Consider the following 20,605-nt stretch of genomic DNA (forward strand, 5'->3'; position numbering starts at 1 on the left):
TCTTATTCCAAAGGAATTAGGCAGCAGATATTGATTGAGTCTTCTGTCGAGGAGGGACTCGGAGCCAAAACTTCATCAAGTCGTACGCAGTGAAACCAATGGCCACAGAAGGAACAATCTAAAAACATAATATAATAATTGTTAGCAAGACACTTGTGCTTCAAGAGACCAATCACACAAACAAGGTCACCAAACTAAGACAATCATAGAGTATTATTTTGAGGACACCTTTGTTGATTACTTGCATCTATAGATCGTGCGTCATTCTGCATTGCACAGCCAATGTAACCAAGTTGCATTTATGGTCTTATTCCAAAGGAATTAGGCAGCAGATATTGATTGAGTCTTCTGTCGAGGAGGGACTCGGAGCCAAAACTTCATCAAGTCGTACGCAGTGAAACCAATGGCCACAGAAGGAACAATCTAAAAACATAATATAATAATTGTTAGCAAGACACTTGTGCTTCAAGAGACCAATCACACAAACAAGGTCACCCTTAATAACTTTGTATTCTCTTCTTAACAGCTTAAGTGGTCTATGTACTTGTACTCCACACCTTAAAAAGATAGGTCTAAGCAGTCAGTGTCTAAAATTCTTCTTTGAAGCATCAATGATAGATACATCATAGACAGAAAAACCTACTTCATTGAACTATAAGAAAAAGATCAACTCTCTGCACATGCATGTTTTTTGGTAAGAAATATATTTAGTGAGAGCATGACACCACATTGTTGCAGTGCTTCAAGAAGATAAATTAATATATGTTAATGCACATTCTGGCCAACATGAAATCCTAGAAAGCTAACCACAGAAAAGTGCAGCAATTACAGAAGAATTTAACTAGAAGACAATATCTTGAAAAGCATCAATCTGAAATCCAGACAGAGCATGTATAAAGTAACTATCAACAATTACCTTTATATAGTTAATGCTTAGACCTGCAAACAACTGTCTCCATCCTTGATTATGAACAATAGTAGAATGACCTTCCCATGTGTTTCTATATCTGGCACTTCCTTGGAATGAAGGTTGCAAATTTTCAACCTGCAATTGCACCCCACAAGTAATGTAAAACATCGGATCCAAGTAATTCATGTTGAAGTATCAACTTGATTTAGCAATTACAATGGCATCAATGTTTCAAGAATGTCAAGCCAATGGATTGCAAAAGCTTTGTGCAAGTTATTTCTTTGCTTGTTGCGTTTGAGCTCAAGCCAACCCTTGGTAAGTAAACTTGAGATGCATTATTAATTTTAAATATACCCATCTACAGCCTGAGGTCAATATAGCAACTACGTTGTATCTTGTTCAGTAATTAGTTTTAATCCTTACAATTTTAAAAAAAGTTCAAGTCTGGCAGTCCAATTTCTTCATGTATCAGGAATAATTTCATAATTTTGATAGCTATTGCATGTAGTTGACCTCTGGAATTTTCAGTAAATCTCTATCATTGGTTCACTACCCGTAAAATGATTTGTTAAACCTGTACCAAAGTGATTAGTTTACTATTTCACCATCATGCAATTCCTAAGAGATTAGCAAACCACCCTTGCTGGTCATTCTAAACTAAGAAAATCTGGATACAGCATGAGTCAAAACATTCAATTAAAGGGTCAAATCTAGGCATCTACCCAGCTTTGATATGTTGCCTACAATCAAGTTTATATATAGCTAATGTTAATGAGTAAAACCAGACCGAGGGAGAAAGTATACGTATACAATTATTAATCAAACAGCAACCTTGGCCTGTTCACCATGTGGCTTGCTGTAAAAAAAAAGCACGTCTTCTGACAGAAACCCTAAAATTTTTCACTGCCATTTAGCTACCATGAGCTCAGAACATGGTTCATAGAGACATTAATAGCTATATTACCCTCATGGCTTCCTCTTGCATCAACTTTTGCTTGCCCCAGAAAATACTTTAGTGTTTAGTCAGTTAAAGTAAAAGCAGCTCCCTTGCTACCAACAGTGTAAAAGGATTGTAATAGGCAATACCTGCATCTGCCTCCTGACATCATCTAATGGGTATGTGAAGGTCTGCCCAAATAACCCAGCAAGAGCTCCACAGGAGAGACGCATCATAATGGACGTTTGATGCTCTTCAGGAACATGCCTCTTGAGTTCCTCATATATGTAGAACTTTAAACCAGCATAAGGAAGGATTCCAGTGAGTGTTGGGCCTTCTCAAAAAAAGGAAGCTTTTAATGAATACTAACCTCCCAATTTTTTATATCACATAGGGAAAGAGGGGAAAAAAATGAGAAACAACTTTGACAAGGATAATTATGGAGCTCAGCTAAAAAATGGGAAAAAAAAAAAGGCAATCACCCCCACCCTCAAACCAAAAAAAAAAACCCTTTTCAATGCTCATAAATGCCATGTAATGGCTCACCACACTGAAAGGTAATGTACACAACAATGTAGCACATACATACCTACACCGCGATAAAGTCCACGCACACCTCCTTCCTTGTAAACGCTTCTAAGTACATCTTTTACGTCGTTATATGCAGGTTGAGCACGATTGCTTTTCATACCATAATTAAAACTTCCTCTGGTGTCAGTAACCTACAAAACCATAAAGAATTAAATACAAAAATAAAAAGGCATCAAATGATAATGACAATTTTAACTATGGAACAATCAACCAGAAGATGAAAAAGCACTAGAAAACTCCACATAAAATTCCCTAACAGCTTAACATAGTTAAATAGTCATCTAAACGCTGAACTACTATGCATTTACACTAACCCAAATTATCTGTGAGCACACCATCAAAGGTAAGACAAGCAGACCATGAGTAAGTTATGAGAAACATCTTGATATAGAGCCTCACATAGTTTGTCACTTCCCTAAACCAAAAAAATCTATGTATTTGTTGTAGTTTTTTTTTTTTTTTTTTTTTGAATAAACCTTCACAAAACATGTTTGAAATATATAGAAAGCAGACAAAATATAGCACAAGAAAATTATTGTGCAAGATATTTAAAATAAACTTTCAAAAACATTACAACATTTTTTTCTTAGGACATAGTCACCAGTTTGGAGAAATCTCCTCCAATCCATTACGTGGTGATTCTTAAAACCATCCACGTGTATTAAATCACATGGCTCATTAAATAAGTCATGTAACTAAAACTACATACAAATAGTCATTTCAATTGCCATGTAGTGTGTTGGAAAAATTTTCCATCAAACTAATTTGGAGGTAAATTCTATATATTGGCACATATAAAAAAAATTAGATGAATATTTAATACTCATATTTTAAACTAATGGGGAGGAAAGCATAAGAAATTAGATAACAACTCACAAAGAAAAATCTTTAGTAGCATTAACTACAATCCTAAACAGAATACATATAAGTTTTTTGGTAAGTAAACAAGAAACATCAGTTAATTTTCATTTAGTAACTACAAATTCACACTATGCCATAGATACTCGACCTCATTCAGATAAGACCATATGTTTCATCATTGTTATGCAAGATATATACCTGGTAAGCAAGTTTAGTACGACCCAGATCTAAAGGATATGTGCATAGAACTGCAGTTCCCCCAGCCGCTGAACCAGCTAGAAGATCAATGAGTGTTCCTAAGGCAGAATGGTTGTTCAGGATCCAACACCGATACTGTTCATAAGTCATGAAATGCAAGGCTGCATAAGGAATGATTCGAATGACGCTTGCTCCATTTCCTCTAATATACATGCAAGTATAAGCTAGAATACGTTATTGTGGGAAAGATATAATAAATGATTGAATTTAATGAGTGTGAACTTACTTATAGAATCCTTGAAAAAATTATGAATTTTTTTAAAAAGAAAAGGAAGTATAAGGCATCAGATTTTAGTTTTTAATGATAAATCCAGGCTTCAAGCTTCAAAACAAGCTTTAATACTTATTATAACATACTAAAATTAATCATAGCATGTAAAAAAAATCACTTTATGTATCAAGTTTGTCTGACTAATCACTTTTAACAAGATTCTAATCATACTCAAACTACAAATCAAACTGCAACTCCTAATCCATCCTCCTTATTAGACACTGCGTTGAAAAACGCCTGCAGAAGTGTAGAAAGAAAATACTGAAAGGGGCATTGACTGCTTACTATGTAAAAAATATAAAAGATTGAGATAAGTAGAGAAAGAAAAGTCAAGTGAAGCAAATGCATTTTATAGGAAGGGAGACTAACCTCGTCCAGAGGAGCCAAACTCCCATTAATAGCACAACTTCTCTGTGTACAAATAGTCCTCGATCAAATTACTCCAAATATGATAAAATAATTCACCTATTAGTTGCTTTCCCTTTCAAGCCAAACAAAGCCTTCCCAATACTTGGGGACAACTATACATATGGTTTTTGCCATCCTACATTTAGATTTAAGCCTATTGTGAGCTCATGCTATGATGGCCTGTTGTATCGCAAAATCAACAAACTTTCTATCGAACCTTCCGTCCTTCTCACATCTTTAAAGTAAATCAAATTACCTTATCTATTCTTACCTAATTCTGTCATTCATTGCCATTACAGGTAGGCAAAAATCTCAATCAACTTGGCGACTTCCTTGCCTATGTTTTTAAAGCTACCCTGTTAGTTAACCTTCTGGCCTTTCATGATTGTACATCATCCATGGTCCTATTGTTTATTATTATTATTTATTTATTTTTCCTTAAATACACCAAATTCCAAATGATACCCATATAATTTATAGCTCCAAAATCAGACACAAAAATCATTACAATCGTAACAAGGTTCCAAACTACAAGCAAAACTGCTCATCCTGTCAAATGATCATACATATTCGGCATTGATTTCTCTATTATTTAAACACATTACTTCTCCCAAACTTTTTCATTTATTTGTTTATTTGTTCAGGCTTTAAGTTTCCGTTGCTTGATGAAGGCTTCTATCTATTGCTTTAGGTCATAACATTTAGAAGTATCGTGCCCATGATCTCGGTGAAAACGACAATAGTTTTTTCTAGGCCTTTTGTTTGGATTGCCCTTTAGCTTTTCTAGCCAGGTCAGTGTTGCATTGTCCCTTTTTTGCATAAGGACTTGGTCCAGCAGAGTGTTTAATGGGGTGAAGTTGATAGTCCTCCCAAGTGGTCTCTGTCTCCTATTGTCCCTTTAGTCATTCATCCGAGCAGACTTTCTTTCTCTATCATGACTGGGATCATCTTGTCTTTCCTTTCTCTTTGGTTTGCCCCTTCGAGTTATCATGGCGTCCTCAGCGTTCATGTACTTAGTGGCCTTGTATAACATGTCATCCATCGTCTTTGGGTCATTCTTGTAGATGGAAAAGAGGAATTTTCCCGATTGGAGTCCGTTGGTGAATGCAGTGACCAAGACTTTGTCGTCGGCTTTGTTAAAACAAAAGGACTTCCTTATTGAATTGAGTCACGTATGATCTCAGGCTTTCATTTTCCCGTTGCTTAATGTTGAGCAAGCTTGCCAAAGATCTCTTGTACCTCTAACCTCCAATGAAGTGGCTGACGAAGTGCCAACTTAACTCCTTAAAGGTAAAGACGGTGTTGGTGGCCAACTTACTAAACCATACTCTAGCCGGCCCCTTAAGCATGGTGGGGAATGCGTAACACATGATCTCATCTAGGACCCCTTACAAATGCATAAGGGTTTTGAATGATTCTAGATGATCAAGTGGGTCCCACGATCCATCGTACACCTTCACCTTTGGTATTCAGATTTGGTTGGAAGGGGGAAGGAAGTCACTGTTAGGATATATGTGAATCATGTTAGGAACATATGTCATTTATAATTGATTATCCTTTGAGAAAATACACTTTACTCGTAATTTGGTAGATCTAGGATGTGTTTAATACTTTAAGGAATAAGAGTTCAAGTCCAAGTATTAAAACCATGCAAATTTGTCCAAGAATCAAGTGAAAAAGTGCTGGATTTTAAAGTTTGATACAACAGATAGCATCTATTAATGTTTAAAAGGCAGTTTTTGCCCGATGCTCGATAGATAACCTATTTATCAAGATTTTCAGATTTTCAGATCTGATTTCAAACCAATCCGTGTATACTTGTTTAGGCTTTCTTTTCTCATAACCCTAAACATATATAAGGATTATTTTAAGGGCCGTCACAGCTGATGCAACTTAATGCAAAAGTTTTTTCACAAGCATATTGTGACCAGCGACATATGCCCTAGTTCATTTTTCTCTTGAAGAAGCTGCTGCGTTTGTATGATGTAGGGTTTTGTAACCAAGAAACTTCTTGATCTTCATCGTGTTGATGAACTGAAGAACTTTGTAGCCAACATCCTTCTTAAGTTGGTGGTTAGTCATGTACTTGGATCCGTGCATTGATTGGTTAGTCTCGTACTGTGAGTCGTGCATTGAAAATGAGAGATTGTTACTATAGAATAAGTCTAATTAGGTATTGGAATAAGGGTTCAATTGTAGGTTGGTATAAGGTATATTCCTTTACCTGTAACCACTTGTTGTGATAATAGTAGATTCTCGGGAGTGATGACCTTAAATTCACCCGCTGGGAGTTTTTGCCTTGGAGGTTTTCCCCATTTGTAAATAAATCACCGTGTCAATTTTATTTTCTGATGCATTTAACTTAGTTGGTGATCTATTTGTGTTGCCACACATATTGCATGTTAATTGAATTAATTAATTAACTTGGCTAATTAATTAGTTAATTCATCACAAGAGGTCAATACATTCTTAGCCTATCAAGTAGTATCAGAGCGAGCACACTTTGATTAGGGTTAATATTTACTGTGTGATCCATTGACCCCTATTGTCATGGATAGAGGACAATCATTGATTATACCTCATTTATTTGATGGTACTAATTATGCATACTGAGAAGTACAGATTAGAGCTTTCTTGCAGTCATTAAATGAAAAAATGTGGCAAGTTGTGGAGATAGGCTGGACCAAGCTAAAGGAAGTGCCGACTTACTTCGTCCTAAAGTTTTCCATCCCTTCCTTAGAGTCTACCAATCTCTTAAATCTACTTATTTCTAGGAAGGTTTGGGAGAGCTAAAGAGATTGAGAAGAGAGAGAATAGAGTCGAGGAGGAGGAAGGTATAGAGAAAGGAAAAATATATAGAAAAACAAAATGTAAAGGTTTAGAAAGACTTACAGAAAGAAGGAAGTATCCTCGGACTATCTTTTTGTATTTGAGAAGGCACAGTGAGTTGGAAGGATTGACGGGTTTAGTGTATGTAAGTTAAAACGAAATGAATGCTAAGATAAGGCAAATGATTGATTTGAGAGGTATTTATATCAAGGAGATAGTTGGGAGCGGGAAAATTCCCACTCGATTCCCATTGAGATCCTAAACCGTTTGATTCACATCCCACTATAGAACGTGGGGGACAAGGAGCCGTAAGAATTTAATGAAGACGTGCCTTGAACACCGCGGCACCGAGAGTGTGCCTTGGGTAATTAAAAAGGTGTCTTCGTAAACAGAGGTGGGACGAAGTGGGCACAGAGAAAATGTAGTAACATCGAAATCCTCCTTTCTTTTTGAAGATCCAGAAAGAAGAATCTTGAGGGGCTATTGTAGGGATATTGGGCCCAGAAGTTCATCATCTATTTGTATATTAGGCCTGTGGCCCAAGCCGAGGACGAGGTTGTGTCCGAGGAGGAGGAATCCTTGTCTGAAGAGACTGTATTAGTAAATAAACAGGTTAATTTTGGTCACAATGGTTCAAGAGGGTGTGTTAAGGATAAATGCATCCTCGACTGACCAATGCTAAGGCTCGAAGAGGTTGTTTGTCATCCAGGGTGACGTTTCGGGAAGTCTCATTGGTGTAGATAAGTATTGTAGAGACGTCAGACAGGGAGAAGTCCTGAAATATCTTAAAGGAAAGCTACTACCATCGCATTAAATGCTCTGCAGCTAACTCTTTGGCTGCATTAATATGGAGGTGATACCTGAACAGTGGTCTTCAGCCTTACAGCTACTACATGAAGACTTATGGGAGGTGCTAATGGGACAAGTATTAACACCAACCATCTGGCATGCATGTGGAAGGTGGAGATGAAAAGGGAAGATAGTATAAAAGAAGAAGGAGGCAGTAAGCTAGGGGGATCGAAAAGAAAAGGGAAGATAATATAAAAGAAAAATGAGGCAGTAAGGCAGAGGGATCAAAAAATAAAAAAGGAAACACTGTAGCAATTTAGAACTAAACTTGTAATCATATTTAAGAGCATTATAAGAACCAGTATTCTCGGACTTTGCCGAGGGCATTTTTTCTTTAGTTTAAACTTGTCTATCTTCACTCTTTTGTCTCCAGCGTACTTAACTAGTTGTTTGATTAACTAAAACCCAGTTTTTTAACCAATTCTCTATAAATTCATTATTTTGGGCTTTTTGGGCCTAAGTCCACTTATACTTTGCTATGATTTCATATCTGGTCCCTACACGTACCATTTTTTTTTCTTTATCTTATTGATTTTGATTTGTGTTGGTACTTTTCTACTTGTCCCTCTCTCTCTCTCTCTCTCTCACACACACACACACACACACACTCTCTCTCTCTCTCTCTTTCTTTCGGTTAGTTGCTCTATGGCACCTAAACGTAAATCTGCTCTGTCCCGGAACCCTCTTCATTTCGGGGCACCTACTTCTGATTCTACTCCTTCTCACGTTCGGTTCCGTGATGAAAAGACCCGTAAGGACTTCTTGGAGAACTTTTCCCAATGCGGCATTCATTTGAAATGCCAAGTCATTCTATCGGACTTTTTCGATACTGACCTTCCCATTGTCATTTACAGTAGGGGTTGGAGTCACTTTGTGGCATCCCGATCACTTGTCCCTCCATGATTATACAGGAGTTTTACTCCAATATGTACGAATTCGATTATTTTGTACCTCATTTTATCACTCGCATTCGAGGTACGCATATTGTAGTCACTCCGGATCTTATATTCGAGGTGCTACACGTATCGAGGGTAGAGTTTGGTGACTACCCCGGCTGTGAATGTCTTAGGATTGTGTTTAAAGACAAAATCTCGTCTCTCTTCCGTGAGACACTTTCATCTTGGGGTGATTGTCAAAACACCCCTTGCTTGGGCTTTGCAAAAGGTCCGAGATTCCTTAACATGGTGATGACATTTTTTCTCCATCCCTTGTCTCACTATAACTCCATTACTAAGCCTCATGCTCAATTTTTGTTATCCCTTCTTGAGTGACTCACAATAGACTTTCTCTCTCACTTCATACTCTCCCTCATAGATGTCTATAGGGATACAATGACCCTTGATAAGCTCATTTTCCCTTCAACTATCACGCAGATTCTCCACCATGCATCTGTCTCCTATTTTGAGTCTACACACTTCTTTATCATGTGTGCCATAGACTTAGCGACCGTTCAACGAAGTGAGGCCCTACTTCGACCGAAGTAGCCACGGACCGAGATAGTGACTCCTTCGACTTCTTCAGCTTCATCCACATCTGCTTCTTCTTCTTCTGCAGGTGGACCCTCAAGCCAGTCATGGCGCAGCTTTAGCGCATGGATGCTCACCTTGACACACTCAGTGATGAGTTGTGTCAGGTGAACACCCGTGTCGATCGTATTGCACGATGGCAGGCTCACCTTGGTGACTTTGTCGTATCTCTTTCTCCTTTTCCAGAGGCATCTGAGGACGAGGACGATGATGGTAACTCTGATGACGACGATGATGATGAGGATGAGAATGAGGATGCTAGCTCTTCTGGTGACAACGAGATGACTGCTTGAGTTACTTGCCCTTTGTCATTCGTGACAAAAAGTTGGAGTAGTTTTGGGTATGATAGTAGTCATGTACTTAGCGGGAGAGTTAGTGTAGGAGATATTTTTGTTAAGGGGAGTGTTTTTGTTTTTGAGGGATGTAGTGAGGACTTTTTGTATCTTTTCTTTTTTTTACTTTTTAGATACATTGTTCTTACTTTGTGATAGCAAACCTTGTATTCATTTTGAGATATATATATATATATATATATGTATGTGTGTATGTATGTATGTATTGAGGTTGTTATTACATTCTTTCACCTATCTCTTTATGTGTTGTTTCTTTTTTCTCTTTATGCACATGCTTCTTATTTATTGTATGCAATCTTTTATATTTCTATTTCACATTGAGATGCCGTGATGAGTTTTGTTTAAAGTGTTTCAGAAATACAGATTGTCAAAGTCTTTCTTGCCATGAACTCTCTTCTTGCAAAGTTTTTCAAGATTTTGTGTTAAGATAGATTTTATTGTACTCAAAAGTGAGTATGAGTTGAGTGATTTATGACTTCTCTCATATGTTCATTTGTTTGATGTGGTTTTGTCACAGATTGTCAAAGGGAGAGATTGTTAAGACATATGTGAATCATGTTAAGAATATATATAATTTAGAATTGACTAATCCTTTGACAAAATACGCTTTACTTGTAATTGGATAGATCTAGGATGTGTCTAATACTTCAAGGAACAAGAGTTCAAGTCCAAATGTTAAAGCCATGCAAATTTGTCCAAGAATCAAATGAAGAAATGCTGGATTTTAAAACTCGACTGCTAACTCGGCAGATAGCATCTATCGAGGTTTAAAAGGTAGCTTTTGCCCGATGCTCGACAACTGCTTGATAGATAATTTATCTATCGAGATTTACGAAAATCAATTTTTCAGATTTGATTTCACACCAATCTGTGTATACTTGTTTAGGCTTTCTTTTCTCACAACCCTAAACATATATAAGGATTATTTTAAGGGTCATCACAACTGATGCAACTTAATGCAAAAGTTTTTCACAAGCATATTGTGACTGGAGACATATGCCCTAGTTCATCTTTCTCTTGAAGAATCTGCTGCGTTTGTATGCCATAGGGTTTTGTAACCAAGGAGTTTTGTGATCTTTATCATGTTGATGAAATGAAGAACTTTGCAGCCAACATCCTTTTCAAGTTGGTGGTTAGTCACATATTAGGGATATTGCTTTCTTCCTGCCTTTCTCGCCTATTAAGGATATTGCTTTCTTCCTAATCTTCCTTTTCCTGCCGGTCTCCCATTGAAAGGTGACTGCCATTTTGTTCTTCATTGTCTCGTTTGTTGTGCTAATCTTTGGGACGCCGTTTGTTCCTCTGGTTTAGCTATTGTTCCAACTCCTGGTTATGCTGCGTGAGCCGCTTAACCGCCGCGACAAGCGTTTGCACTTGTCTATCTAAGGCATTGGGGGGGGGGGGGGTTCCCTGTCTCCTGGTTTGATGGTAGTCATCGATTGCGTCTGGACCATGCAACTCTTTATCTTAGAAGTAGTGATATAAGTAATCACTTGTTTTCCACAGACGACGCCAACTAATGATATACAGAAATTTTTAGTGAGTGTGCTTGAATGCTCTAATGGGTACCCGAAGAACAAGAAACCAAGAACCAATAGAAAAGCATTGGTGAGGTGCCGGCCAAAGACCTTTTGAAGGTCCAGTCAGTGAATGAAAGATCTCCAAGAACTCTATAGTGAGAGAGCTAGGGATTTTCTATGTAACTTAGAGAAAAGGAGGTCTGATGCTTATATAGTGGTAAAGAGCGAACCAAGATCCCTTGAATGTAGGAGTCTTTCCTTGTAGAGGAGATTTGGAATTAAGGCTTCAAGATTTTAGGGTTTTCTTTCCATATAGGGGAGATATTGACGTGTAGTAAGGTCTTTGGATGTGGTGTACAAGTTATTTCCATGTAGGGATATATGCATGGAGACCACGTAGAGGATTGTGGGACCTATCATGCCTATCTGTTTGTATGCAAGTGGTGAGGTGTGGATCGTTCGTCAAGCATAAGCTAAAGTTGCCTGACAAGTTTCCTAGGGGGTAGCATATCCATCCGTTTGAACTTTAAGAGGTCTGATGGGGCTTTTATCATGACAAACTTGGGGCTTTTATCATGACGAGCTCATGGTCGGTTGGTCTCGTGACTCGTTTGTCGGGATGGTGAGAATGGGGATCGTCTGTCATTGTGAGTGTCTAGTTAGACGGAGAAAGGAAAACTTGTGCCTAATGGAGGCTAAAGGACGGATAAGCAATGAAAATCCTTACTAGACGAAAATACCATTATCAATATATATATGACACACCACTCTAAAACTCACTTTGCTCATTTTTTTTTCTTTCTACAAACTCTGTCTCGTGGTATGTGAATTTTAGACTCATCAAGTTTGGTGAAAATTTAATCAAACTATGTGTTTTTTTTGGTTTATTTTATTTTTTGGCTACTTAAAAACAAGACCGTTTTAAAAAAAAATTATTATTAGAATAAAGTGGACATATTTAATTGAAAAATTATCACAAAATCTTTTAAGATCTCATTTTTATCAATTTTTTTGTACATGGCACGAATTTATAAATGTTTGCATGAGAATATTTTATGTATAAAAGGGATCGGTGTATGTCCTCTCATATTGGATAGGTCCCACTCGGGTGACCCCATCCCCATGTCGACCCACACTAGCTCTGCTATACCCCTGGCTCGAAATTATTAGCCCACGGGTAAACGTTGGGGAAGGTTTTGTCAATGAACACAGGCATGTAAGTCAATAGCGGCTGGTGCATGTCGATTCTCTATATGGATATTTGTCCAAATAAGAGCTCCACTATAAGGTTTTTTCTGCAACTTCTAACGATGAATCAAAGTTGTTAAGAACTAGAAATCAATTGGCACACTTTTCTTGTAGTGTCTATTATTGGAATACAAATCTTCTGTATCACATTTTGTGATACACTTTATATTCTACTAATCACAATTTGTCATGTGATTTTTTTTTTTTTTCAATTTTAAACTTTGACTATTTATAAAGAAAATTAAACAAATACATAACAAGTTGTGATTGGTGAAATATAAAATACAATACAAAATGTTATACAAAGAATTTCTATTCTTAATATTGATGATGGTCCCCAGTCGAACTTGATAATATTGGCACTTTAGTTTGTATTTATCTCTAGCTTAGTTACCATAATATGTGACAAGTTCGTTATTCATTAAAGTTAGAGGGGATTTGCAAAGAGTATAATACAGCCACGGTGAGACAAAACTAGAAAAAATAAAAAATTCTTCTCAATAAACTTTAGTACATTGTAGAGAGTAAGAAAAAATTCCATCATATTGAAGCAGAGGGAGGAGATAAGATTTTTCACAATTCGCACAATGCACAAGTCTCTCAGCTGTCTATAAGTCTGGATCAAACTTCACACCAAGTCAAAGTTCCTACTAGCCGTGCTCCAATGCGGAAGCAAAAACAAATACATAAAAATCTAGCTTCTAATTAAAGAAAAATGTTATGTTTATAATATTTTCACCATAAATCTAGCTTTTAATTAAAGTGAAATGCATTCATAATATTTTCACAATACTTATACAACAATTCTAAGTGGCAGGTCGTTAATGACTGTTATTGATAGACAAAAAAATAATTTTAATGATAAGTTCAAATTAGAACCAATAATAACTTATCACTTAAAATTTATTGTGAAAATGTTATTGATATAACACTTCCTTCAATTTAAATGTGTGACAAGCCACATTTATTTATGAGAAATATTACATTTATAACATTTTCATCATAATATATTCTAGGTGTCAAATTGTTACTAGTAGAGTAAAAAAGTGATATTAATAGTGACTCAGATTAGAACTAGTAATTGCTTGACACTTAAGATTTATTGTGAAAATGTTATGAAACATTTTTCTTTATTTATGTCTTTCAATCAAAAAATTTAACTAAATACTAATACATTTTTTTTTAGGATTATTTTGGGAGTGCGACTATGATGTTTTCACTTCTCTCACGTAATATGGGATTTGCTAATTAAATTTTTAATTAGTGGACTGCATTATGACAAACAAGAGAAGAGGATATGTTATTACTACAGGGAAATTCTTCCTTTACATTGTGTTTGTAATGTAAATTTGCATTGCAGAAACAATATTATAATTCCCAAATATGGTACTATGGTGAAAATAAGCACAATTGCTAGGTTTGTTTGAATATTACTTATTACTGAAAACTAAAAATACTATAACAAAATAATTTTTAAATATATAAATAGTACCGTAAAACTAATTTTTAATAAAAATTATACTAAAAAAAGAAATTTATGAGTTCCGTAAACAAGAACTGACACACTTGTTTTAGTATTTGGATATGGTTTTTGGCTATTATAGCCGTGGGGCCCACAGAATGCCGACGCCAAACGCAGACGTTGCTTTGAAACCGAAACGTTACCTAATTCTCCTCAATTTCAAATCGTAGTGCTCACCTTTCCAAAATGCGACATCTGCGACTGCGAGTAATAAATACAGGAAATTTTTGCTCCACAAAAAAATGTGGAGTTTTCTAACAAGCCAGTCATTGATTAATGAACCAATACTCAAAAGAACAACCACATGCCTGAGTCAACGCATGGCCTTCAATGATCTAGTCTTTGCTCATTATAATAGGCCTAACTTTAAAATGTTGGCTAAGAGCTCTAACAACAGGAAGCAATGGACATCTTTGCTTTTGTGTTGTTGTTGTTGAGTTCGAGTTTGCTTCTTTTCTTCTTTGTACTACTGTCGGATGCTGCTGACGGCATCGCAAAATCCGAATCCCTCACTGAGGGCATGACCCTGGTCTCTAGAGATGGAAGCTTTGCCCTGGGGTTCTTTAGTCCTGGTAATTCCAGTAACCGTTACTTGGGAATATGGTACAACAATATCCCACTGAGAACGGTTGTTTGGGTAGCAAACCGGCTCAATCCAATAAACGATTCGTCTGGCATGTTGATGGTAAACAGTTCAGGTAGTCTTGTTCTTCTCAGCCAGAATAGAACAGTTGCTTGGTTGGCAAACTCAACAAAAAAGTCCTGGAATCCAATAGTCCAGCTTTTAGATTCAGGAAATCTAGTATTAAGAGAAGATAAGGAAGAAAACCCAGAAAAATATTTGTGGCAAAGCTTTGACTATCCTTCTGATACTTGGCTACCAGAAATGAAAGTTGGATGGGACTTAAAGACTGGTCTGGAACGGCGCATATCTGCATGGAAGAGTCCAGATGACCCGTCTCCTGGAGAACTGAGTTTTGGGGTTGAACTTCATAATTACCCTGAAATAGTCACAAAGAAAGGCACCAAGAAGTTCATACGGACAGGACCATGGAATGGCCTTGGTTTCAGTGGTGTACCAGACTTGAACGACAATCCGGTTTACACCTACGACTTTGTCATCAACAGCGATGAAGTATACTTCATATTCCACCTGATTAAAAAATCTGTAATCTCAAGAGGAGTTTTGAACGAAAATACGTCCTCATATGAGCGCTCCATATGGGTCGAAGCAGATAAAAAATGGAGCACATACAATTATTCACCAAAAGACAAATGTGAAACCTATAATTTATGTGGTCCTTATGGAAATTGTATCATGGGTAAGTCACCTATCTGTCAATGTGTAGAAGGATTCAACCATAAGTCACCAGATACATGGAACCCAGATGAGTGGTCTAAGGGATGTGTACGCATTACCCAATTGAACTGTGAGGATAAAGATGAAATTGGGTTTACTAAATTTGTTGGGCTCAAAATGCCAGATACCACGTATTCCTGGGTGAACGGAAGTATGAATCTTAACGAATGCAGAGTCAAATGTTTGAACAACTGTTCCTGTACGGCTTATGCAAACTCAGATATTAAAAATGGAGGAAGTGGCTGCGCCATGTGGTTTGGGGATCTAATTGATATTAGACAGGTTGCAGCTAATGGGCAGGATGCTTATATGCAGGATTTATATATTCGAATGCCTGCTTCAGAGCCAGGTAATAGGCCTATGGTCTTTATTGCTCTTTAATTAATATTTTTACATGCCATTGAAGTTATAATCTTTGTTGTTTCCATCTATTTTNTGGATGCACTGAAAAGAATGAACGCGTGTTTGTATTTTTTGTGTGGGCTTGTATTGTTCATAAGATTTGTAAGTACTTTTTTCAGTAAAATAATTTTAAAATTGGGTCTCATGGTACTATTAACACATTTAAAAATTATTTTACTATAGTGTTTTTAATTTTTAGCGATAAGCGGTATCCAAACAGACATTTAATTAAACTTCTAAAAACATACAAAGCAGCTAATAAGACATTGAACAAGAAAAGCTGTGAAGTTTTAGCCATTTGATCTTAAGAAAAATAATGGTAAGGAATAAAATTTGCAAAATATTGGTAAGGCTAAAATATATTGTGGCCTAAAGTGGGGGACCAACAGGTTGACTCAAGCTACTAAATATAGATGGGCTGAAATTTGCTCAAAAAAAAAAAAAAGAAAGAAAAAAAGAAAAAAAGAAGAAGATGTGCTGAAATGGCCCATTGAACGAGAATCACAAAATATAATCTAAATCTTTTTTTTTTTTTTTTTTTTGAGAATCAAATAATCTAAATCTTTGTCTTGATTAGGATTATAACCGTATATGTAAACACCAATTTATACTATCATATGCAAGATTTCCAGTAAAGTTGGAAAGGCAGAAACTAGCACAACACTTTTAGGCTGTGTTTGGCTCGATGTAAATTCATTTCCGAGTGTAAAATAGATTCAGGGGAAAATATTTTACGTAAAAGGAAAACATATTCGGTTGTTTGACTGTGTTGTGAAAATTATGCCGGAAAATTATTTCTTGTGTTTGGTCTTACATGTAAAAAACCTGTTTTCAGAAAAGGGAGTCAGCCCCTAGCCAGCACTTGGTCCAGCCACCGCCACCACCAAGGAAAAGCACAACCCACCACCAATCACCCAAAATCCAGATCGAGAAGAGGAAAAAAACTGCCCCCATTGCTCCGTTACCACTAAAATCCACCAAAACACCACCACTCAAATCACCATAATAACAACAAAATCTAAAATCAAAGAATAAGAATATCAAACACAGAAATAAGTGGGCGGTTTGGTTCGGGTTAGAGAGAAAAAGTGAGATGAGAAGATGAAGACCACCATAGAGAAGAGAGGAAGGGTGAGACCAATCGAAGAGAGGGATGGTGATACCGTTCCAGATTGAGTTATGGCGGTGGTGGATCAAGTTCATGTAGAGGGAGAAGAGGTGTTTGACTGGTTGGCGGTGAGGTGAAGTGAGAAGATGAGGGAAAAATTCACTGTGGGTTGAGAGGAAAACGGCAGAGAGGTGCGTTGGAGAGCCTGGTGGAGCACGGCTTGTGGTTGGTTGTCAAGATCGGAGCTCAACCTGTACTCATCGGTGCATGGCTTGCGATCGGAGAGGTGGGTCTTGGGTGTTTGTGGATCGGGGATGAGGGAGGGGTGGGCTGAGATCTTCAAGTGTGTGATGTCTATGAGGAGTAGGCTGGTGGTCGGTGATGGCTAGATCGGCTACGTTAAGCGGCGATGGGGGTGGCACGATCTGGGCTGGCCGGAGCTTGGCTGGGCGGCCACCTGTGCTCTCTTTTCTTGCTCTCTCCCTCTCTGTCTATGAGTCCTGGAATTCATTTGAAGGTAAAATAGAAATGGAAATGAATTTACGGCTAGGGAGGTTTATTTTACAATCAAACTAAATTCTATTTTCAGTAGTTTTATAAAATCTTGTGATCCAAAGCTCAAAACCACATAGCATTTCTTCTAGTGAGTTGACTGTAGATCAAATATTCAAGGAGGTACCTCAATTGGAGTGCACCAAAGGTTCTAGTTAATTTACACAGACCTGCCATTCATGAAGGAATCGAAGGAATCCATATAGGAAGAAGCTCAAAGTTTTAAAGCTATTGTGAGTCGCAGAAGTTATCTATTGGGAAATTAAAGCCAGGTGCAATTTTTTTTTTTCAAGACTGTAAAACACATCCTTTTCTAGTTGATTGCCTTAGTGGGAGTAGTTTACACATATAGTCCTTTTTCCTTTAGAGAGTTCTCCATAGGTTTTTCACTTCAGAATCATACTACAAGTCTGTTTAGGAATAACTTTTCTAACTGAAACTGAAATTTTTTTGCGGAAAGTATTGTAGATAAAGTAAAAAAGTAGTTAAAATAGTACAGTAGGACCCATGAATAATATCAAAAAGTGCAATGGGACCTATGAATAGTATCAAAAATAAGCTAAATAGTAACAAAAATAAGCCAAATAGTATTAATAAAAAAAAAAAAGACTTTTTAAGCCAATGTCAAACACAACCTACGTGTCTTATGGGTTTATAGTTTTATTTTATTTTATTTTGCTTTATGACTTGGTCACTTATTGTATTTTGATTATTGATATTGATATTTTGGATCACCTAATTTAGTTGATTTGAAATCAAATAATAATTTTGTTGTGTAATTAACCGGTGGGTCTAAACCGAATTTAATATTTGCCTTATTCTTTTTTTTTTGATACGCAATTGCCCTATTCTTATTTCTTATGTATAATGTGAAGCCCTTCATGATCTTAGCAGAGAAATTGGAGAATAATGTGATGATAGACCAGAACATTGAAGGCCAAAGTGAAGACATGGAGGTCACATTCTTCACCTTAGCTACCATAGCCACTGCCACTAACAACTTTTCAAGTAATAACAAGCTTGGTGAAGGTGGCTTTGGACTTGTATATAAGGTAACTCTGCAGCATGCTTTTATAAAGATAAAAAAAAAAAAGCAATTCTTACCATACTCAACTTCAATAAAAAAAAAACTACTTGCATAATTGAAATTTCAGGGTACATTAGTAGATGGAAAAGAAATTGCTGTGAAAAGGCTTTCACGGAGTTCTGGACAAGGATTGAATGAGTTTAAAAATGAAGTTATACTAATTGCCAAATTGCAGCATCGAAATCTTGTTAGGCTTTTGGGCTATTGCATTGAAGGAGATGAGAAAATCCTAATCTATGAATATATGCTCAATGGAAGCTTGGATTCCTTCATTTTTGGTTTGAACTTCTCTAAAACAAATAATTTTTACCAAACTTCATGAAAGTTTTCATTGTTATTTGAAGAAATACCAATTTCTTGTTTCATTATTCATGTTGAACTTAGTATTAACATAAATGAGAAACTTTTCAGATCAAACAAAAGCTAAAGTTTTGGGTTGGTCTATGCGCTTTAACATTATCCGTGGGATTGCGCGAGGGCTTCTCTATCTTCACGAAGATTCTAGATTGAGGATTATACATAGAGACCTCAAAGCAAGCAATGTTTTACTTGATAGTAAGATGATTCCAAAAATTTCTGACTTCGGTATGGCTAGAATTGTTGGTGGAGATCAAACTGAAGGAAACACAAGACGAGTGGTTGGAACATAGTACGTATGCTCAACATGTGTTATTGTTGACATTTTTTTAATCAAATATTTTAATGCTTAATGATGTTTTTGCAGTGGTTATATGGCACCTGAATACGCAATTAATGGTATATTTTCAGTAAAATCTGATGTTTTTAGTTTTGGAATATTGTTGTTGGAGATAATAAGTGGAAAGAAAAATCGAGGCTGGTTCCATCCAGACCATAGTCTAAGCCTTGTTGAACATGTGAGTTCTCAACAAATTTCATCCTTTATCTTACATATAATGATACAAATAATGATTGAGAATTTTTAAATATTTTAGGCATGGAAATTATGGAAAGAAGGTAGGCCTTTAGAACTGATTGATACTTGCGTAGAGGACTCCGGCATCCAATCGAAGATTATACGTTGCCTCCATATTAGTTTCTTATGTTTGCAACAACATCATGACGATCGGCCAGATATGTCATCTGTGGTTATGCTGTTGCACAATGAGGGTTCACTACCTGAACCCAAAGAGCTAGGTTTCTTTGTAGGAAAAAAATCACCTTCATCAAGCAAGAACCAGCCATCCTCAATCAATGAAATTACTATTACTGTGTTAGAGGCTCGATAGTCAAGCATCATATCAATTGCATTGTATAACATATCTTATGATTGATATTTTGCATCTATACATTTTTTAAATTATACAGACTTGTATTCTCCATGTATGTGATATCAATCTTATTTGAACTTTAAAGGTTTATAATGGCTTCTACAATACTATATAGGTTTGAGTTTTGGCCAAAAGTTGCTTAGAGACAACTAACTTTTAATATGCTTAAATATGAGAATTTGATGACCTTTTTCCATATCTTTCCCACTATAATGAATTTCTATGTGAAAATTGTTTCATTGGTAAGTAGACATCCAAAATTTTAAAATGGACATAGATTTGACCCAATTTGGATTTGAAATGAATGAGATGTAGTTGTTTGAAAATGGCACACTTAATATTGAATCTGAGAATGTAGGTTGAGTAAAAAGAATCATCTGTAAACACCTCACTTTGTACTAGTTAATAATCTTTAGTTCTCGGCTCCAATGATGATCTCAATATATCAACAAAGGTTAATTGAAGTTATCTTGATAGTTTGGAAGTAATTCCAACTAAAAAGTGGTCCAAATTGCTTTGAAAACAATACTGAAAAATGCATAATGTATTCTTGAATACGATAATCAAACTAGGCCTTGTAATTAGATAACTCATCCCAAAGTTTTTTAAGCCTAGTAAAGTAAGCACTCAAAATGGACTAATCTTGAGCAAGAAATGAGATTGCCTTCTAAATCTGAAAGATTCAAGGTGCATTCCTTTGTGCAAACCTCTCTTGAAGATCCAG

The 20,605-nt window shown here is 36.4% G+C and overlaps 2 protein-coding genes across 2 annotated transcripts; one reads left to right on the top strand and one right to left on the bottom strand.

The window, feature by feature from the left end:
• Window positions 1–198: 198 nt before the first annotated feature.
• On the bottom strand, window positions 199–3,796 carry LOC112013638 (mitochondrial carrier protein CoAc1). Its single transcript, XM_024046029.2, has 6 exons — window positions 3,784–3,796; window positions 3,498–3,699; window positions 2,437–2,569; window positions 1,997–2,181; window positions 917–1,045; window positions 199–423 (listed from the first exon to the last, which is right to left on the bottom strand). The coding sequence occupies exons 2-6, from the start codon at window positions 3,645–3,647 to the stop codon at window positions 322–324; spliced, it is 699 nt and encodes a 232-aa protein (XP_023901797.1). The 5' UTR covers window positions 3,648–3,699; window positions 3,784–3,796; the 3' UTR covers window positions 199–321.
• A 10,355-nt stretch (window positions 3,797–14,151) lies between these two features.
• LOC112013641 (G-type lectin S-receptor-like serine/threonine-protein kinase At4g27290) lies at window positions 14,152–19,972 on the top strand. The gene is made up of 6 exons (XM_065782417.1): window positions 14,152–15,792; window positions 18,397–18,557; window positions 18,660–18,870; window positions 19,004–19,241; window positions 19,317–19,467; window positions 19,546–19,972. The coding sequence occupies exons 1-6, from the start codon at window positions 14,487–14,489 to the stop codon at window positions 19,837–19,839; spliced, it is 2,361 nt and encodes a 786-aa protein (XP_065638489.1). The 5' UTR covers window positions 14,152–14,486; the 3' UTR covers window positions 19,840–19,972.
• Window positions 19,973–20,605: the final 633 nt, after the last annotated feature.

Source organism: Quercus suber, unplaced genomic scaffold, assembly GCF_002906115.3.
Source record: "Quercus suber isolate HL8 unplaced genomic scaffold, Cork oak 2.0 scaffold_16, whole genome shotgun sequence".
Taxonomy (NCBI): domain Eukaryota; kingdom Viridiplantae; phylum Streptophyta; class Magnoliopsida; order Fagales; family Fagaceae; genus Quercus; species Quercus suber.

Excerpts from the sequence above, each read along its gene's own strand:
- LOC112013638 (XM_024046029.2), bottom strand. The coding sequence starts at position 3,647 with ATGACTTATGAACAGTATCGGTGTTGGATCCTGAACAACCATTCTGCC. Across the intron at positions 2,570-3,497 it reads GTACTAAACTTGCTTACCAG|GTTACTGACACCAGAGGAAG; the intron begins GTATATATCTTG and ends ATGGTTTTGTAG. Across the intron at positions 424-916 it reads TAAGCATTAACTATATAAAG|ATTGTTCCTTCTGTGGCCAT; the intron begins GTAATTGTTGAT and ends TTATGTTTTTAG.
- LOC112013641 (XM_065782417.1), top strand. The coding sequence starts at position 14,487 with ATGGACATCTTTGCTTTTGTGTTGTTGTTGTTGAGTTCGAGTTTGCTT. Across the intron at positions 18,871-19,003 it reads CTTGGATTCCTTCATTTTTG|ATCAAACAAAAGCTAAAGTT; the intron begins GTTTGAACTTCT and ends GAAACTTTTCAG. Across the intron at positions 19,242-19,316 it reads AGACGAGTGGTTGGAACATA|TGGTTATATGGCACCTGAAT; the intron begins GTACGTATGCTC and ends ATGTTTTTGCAG.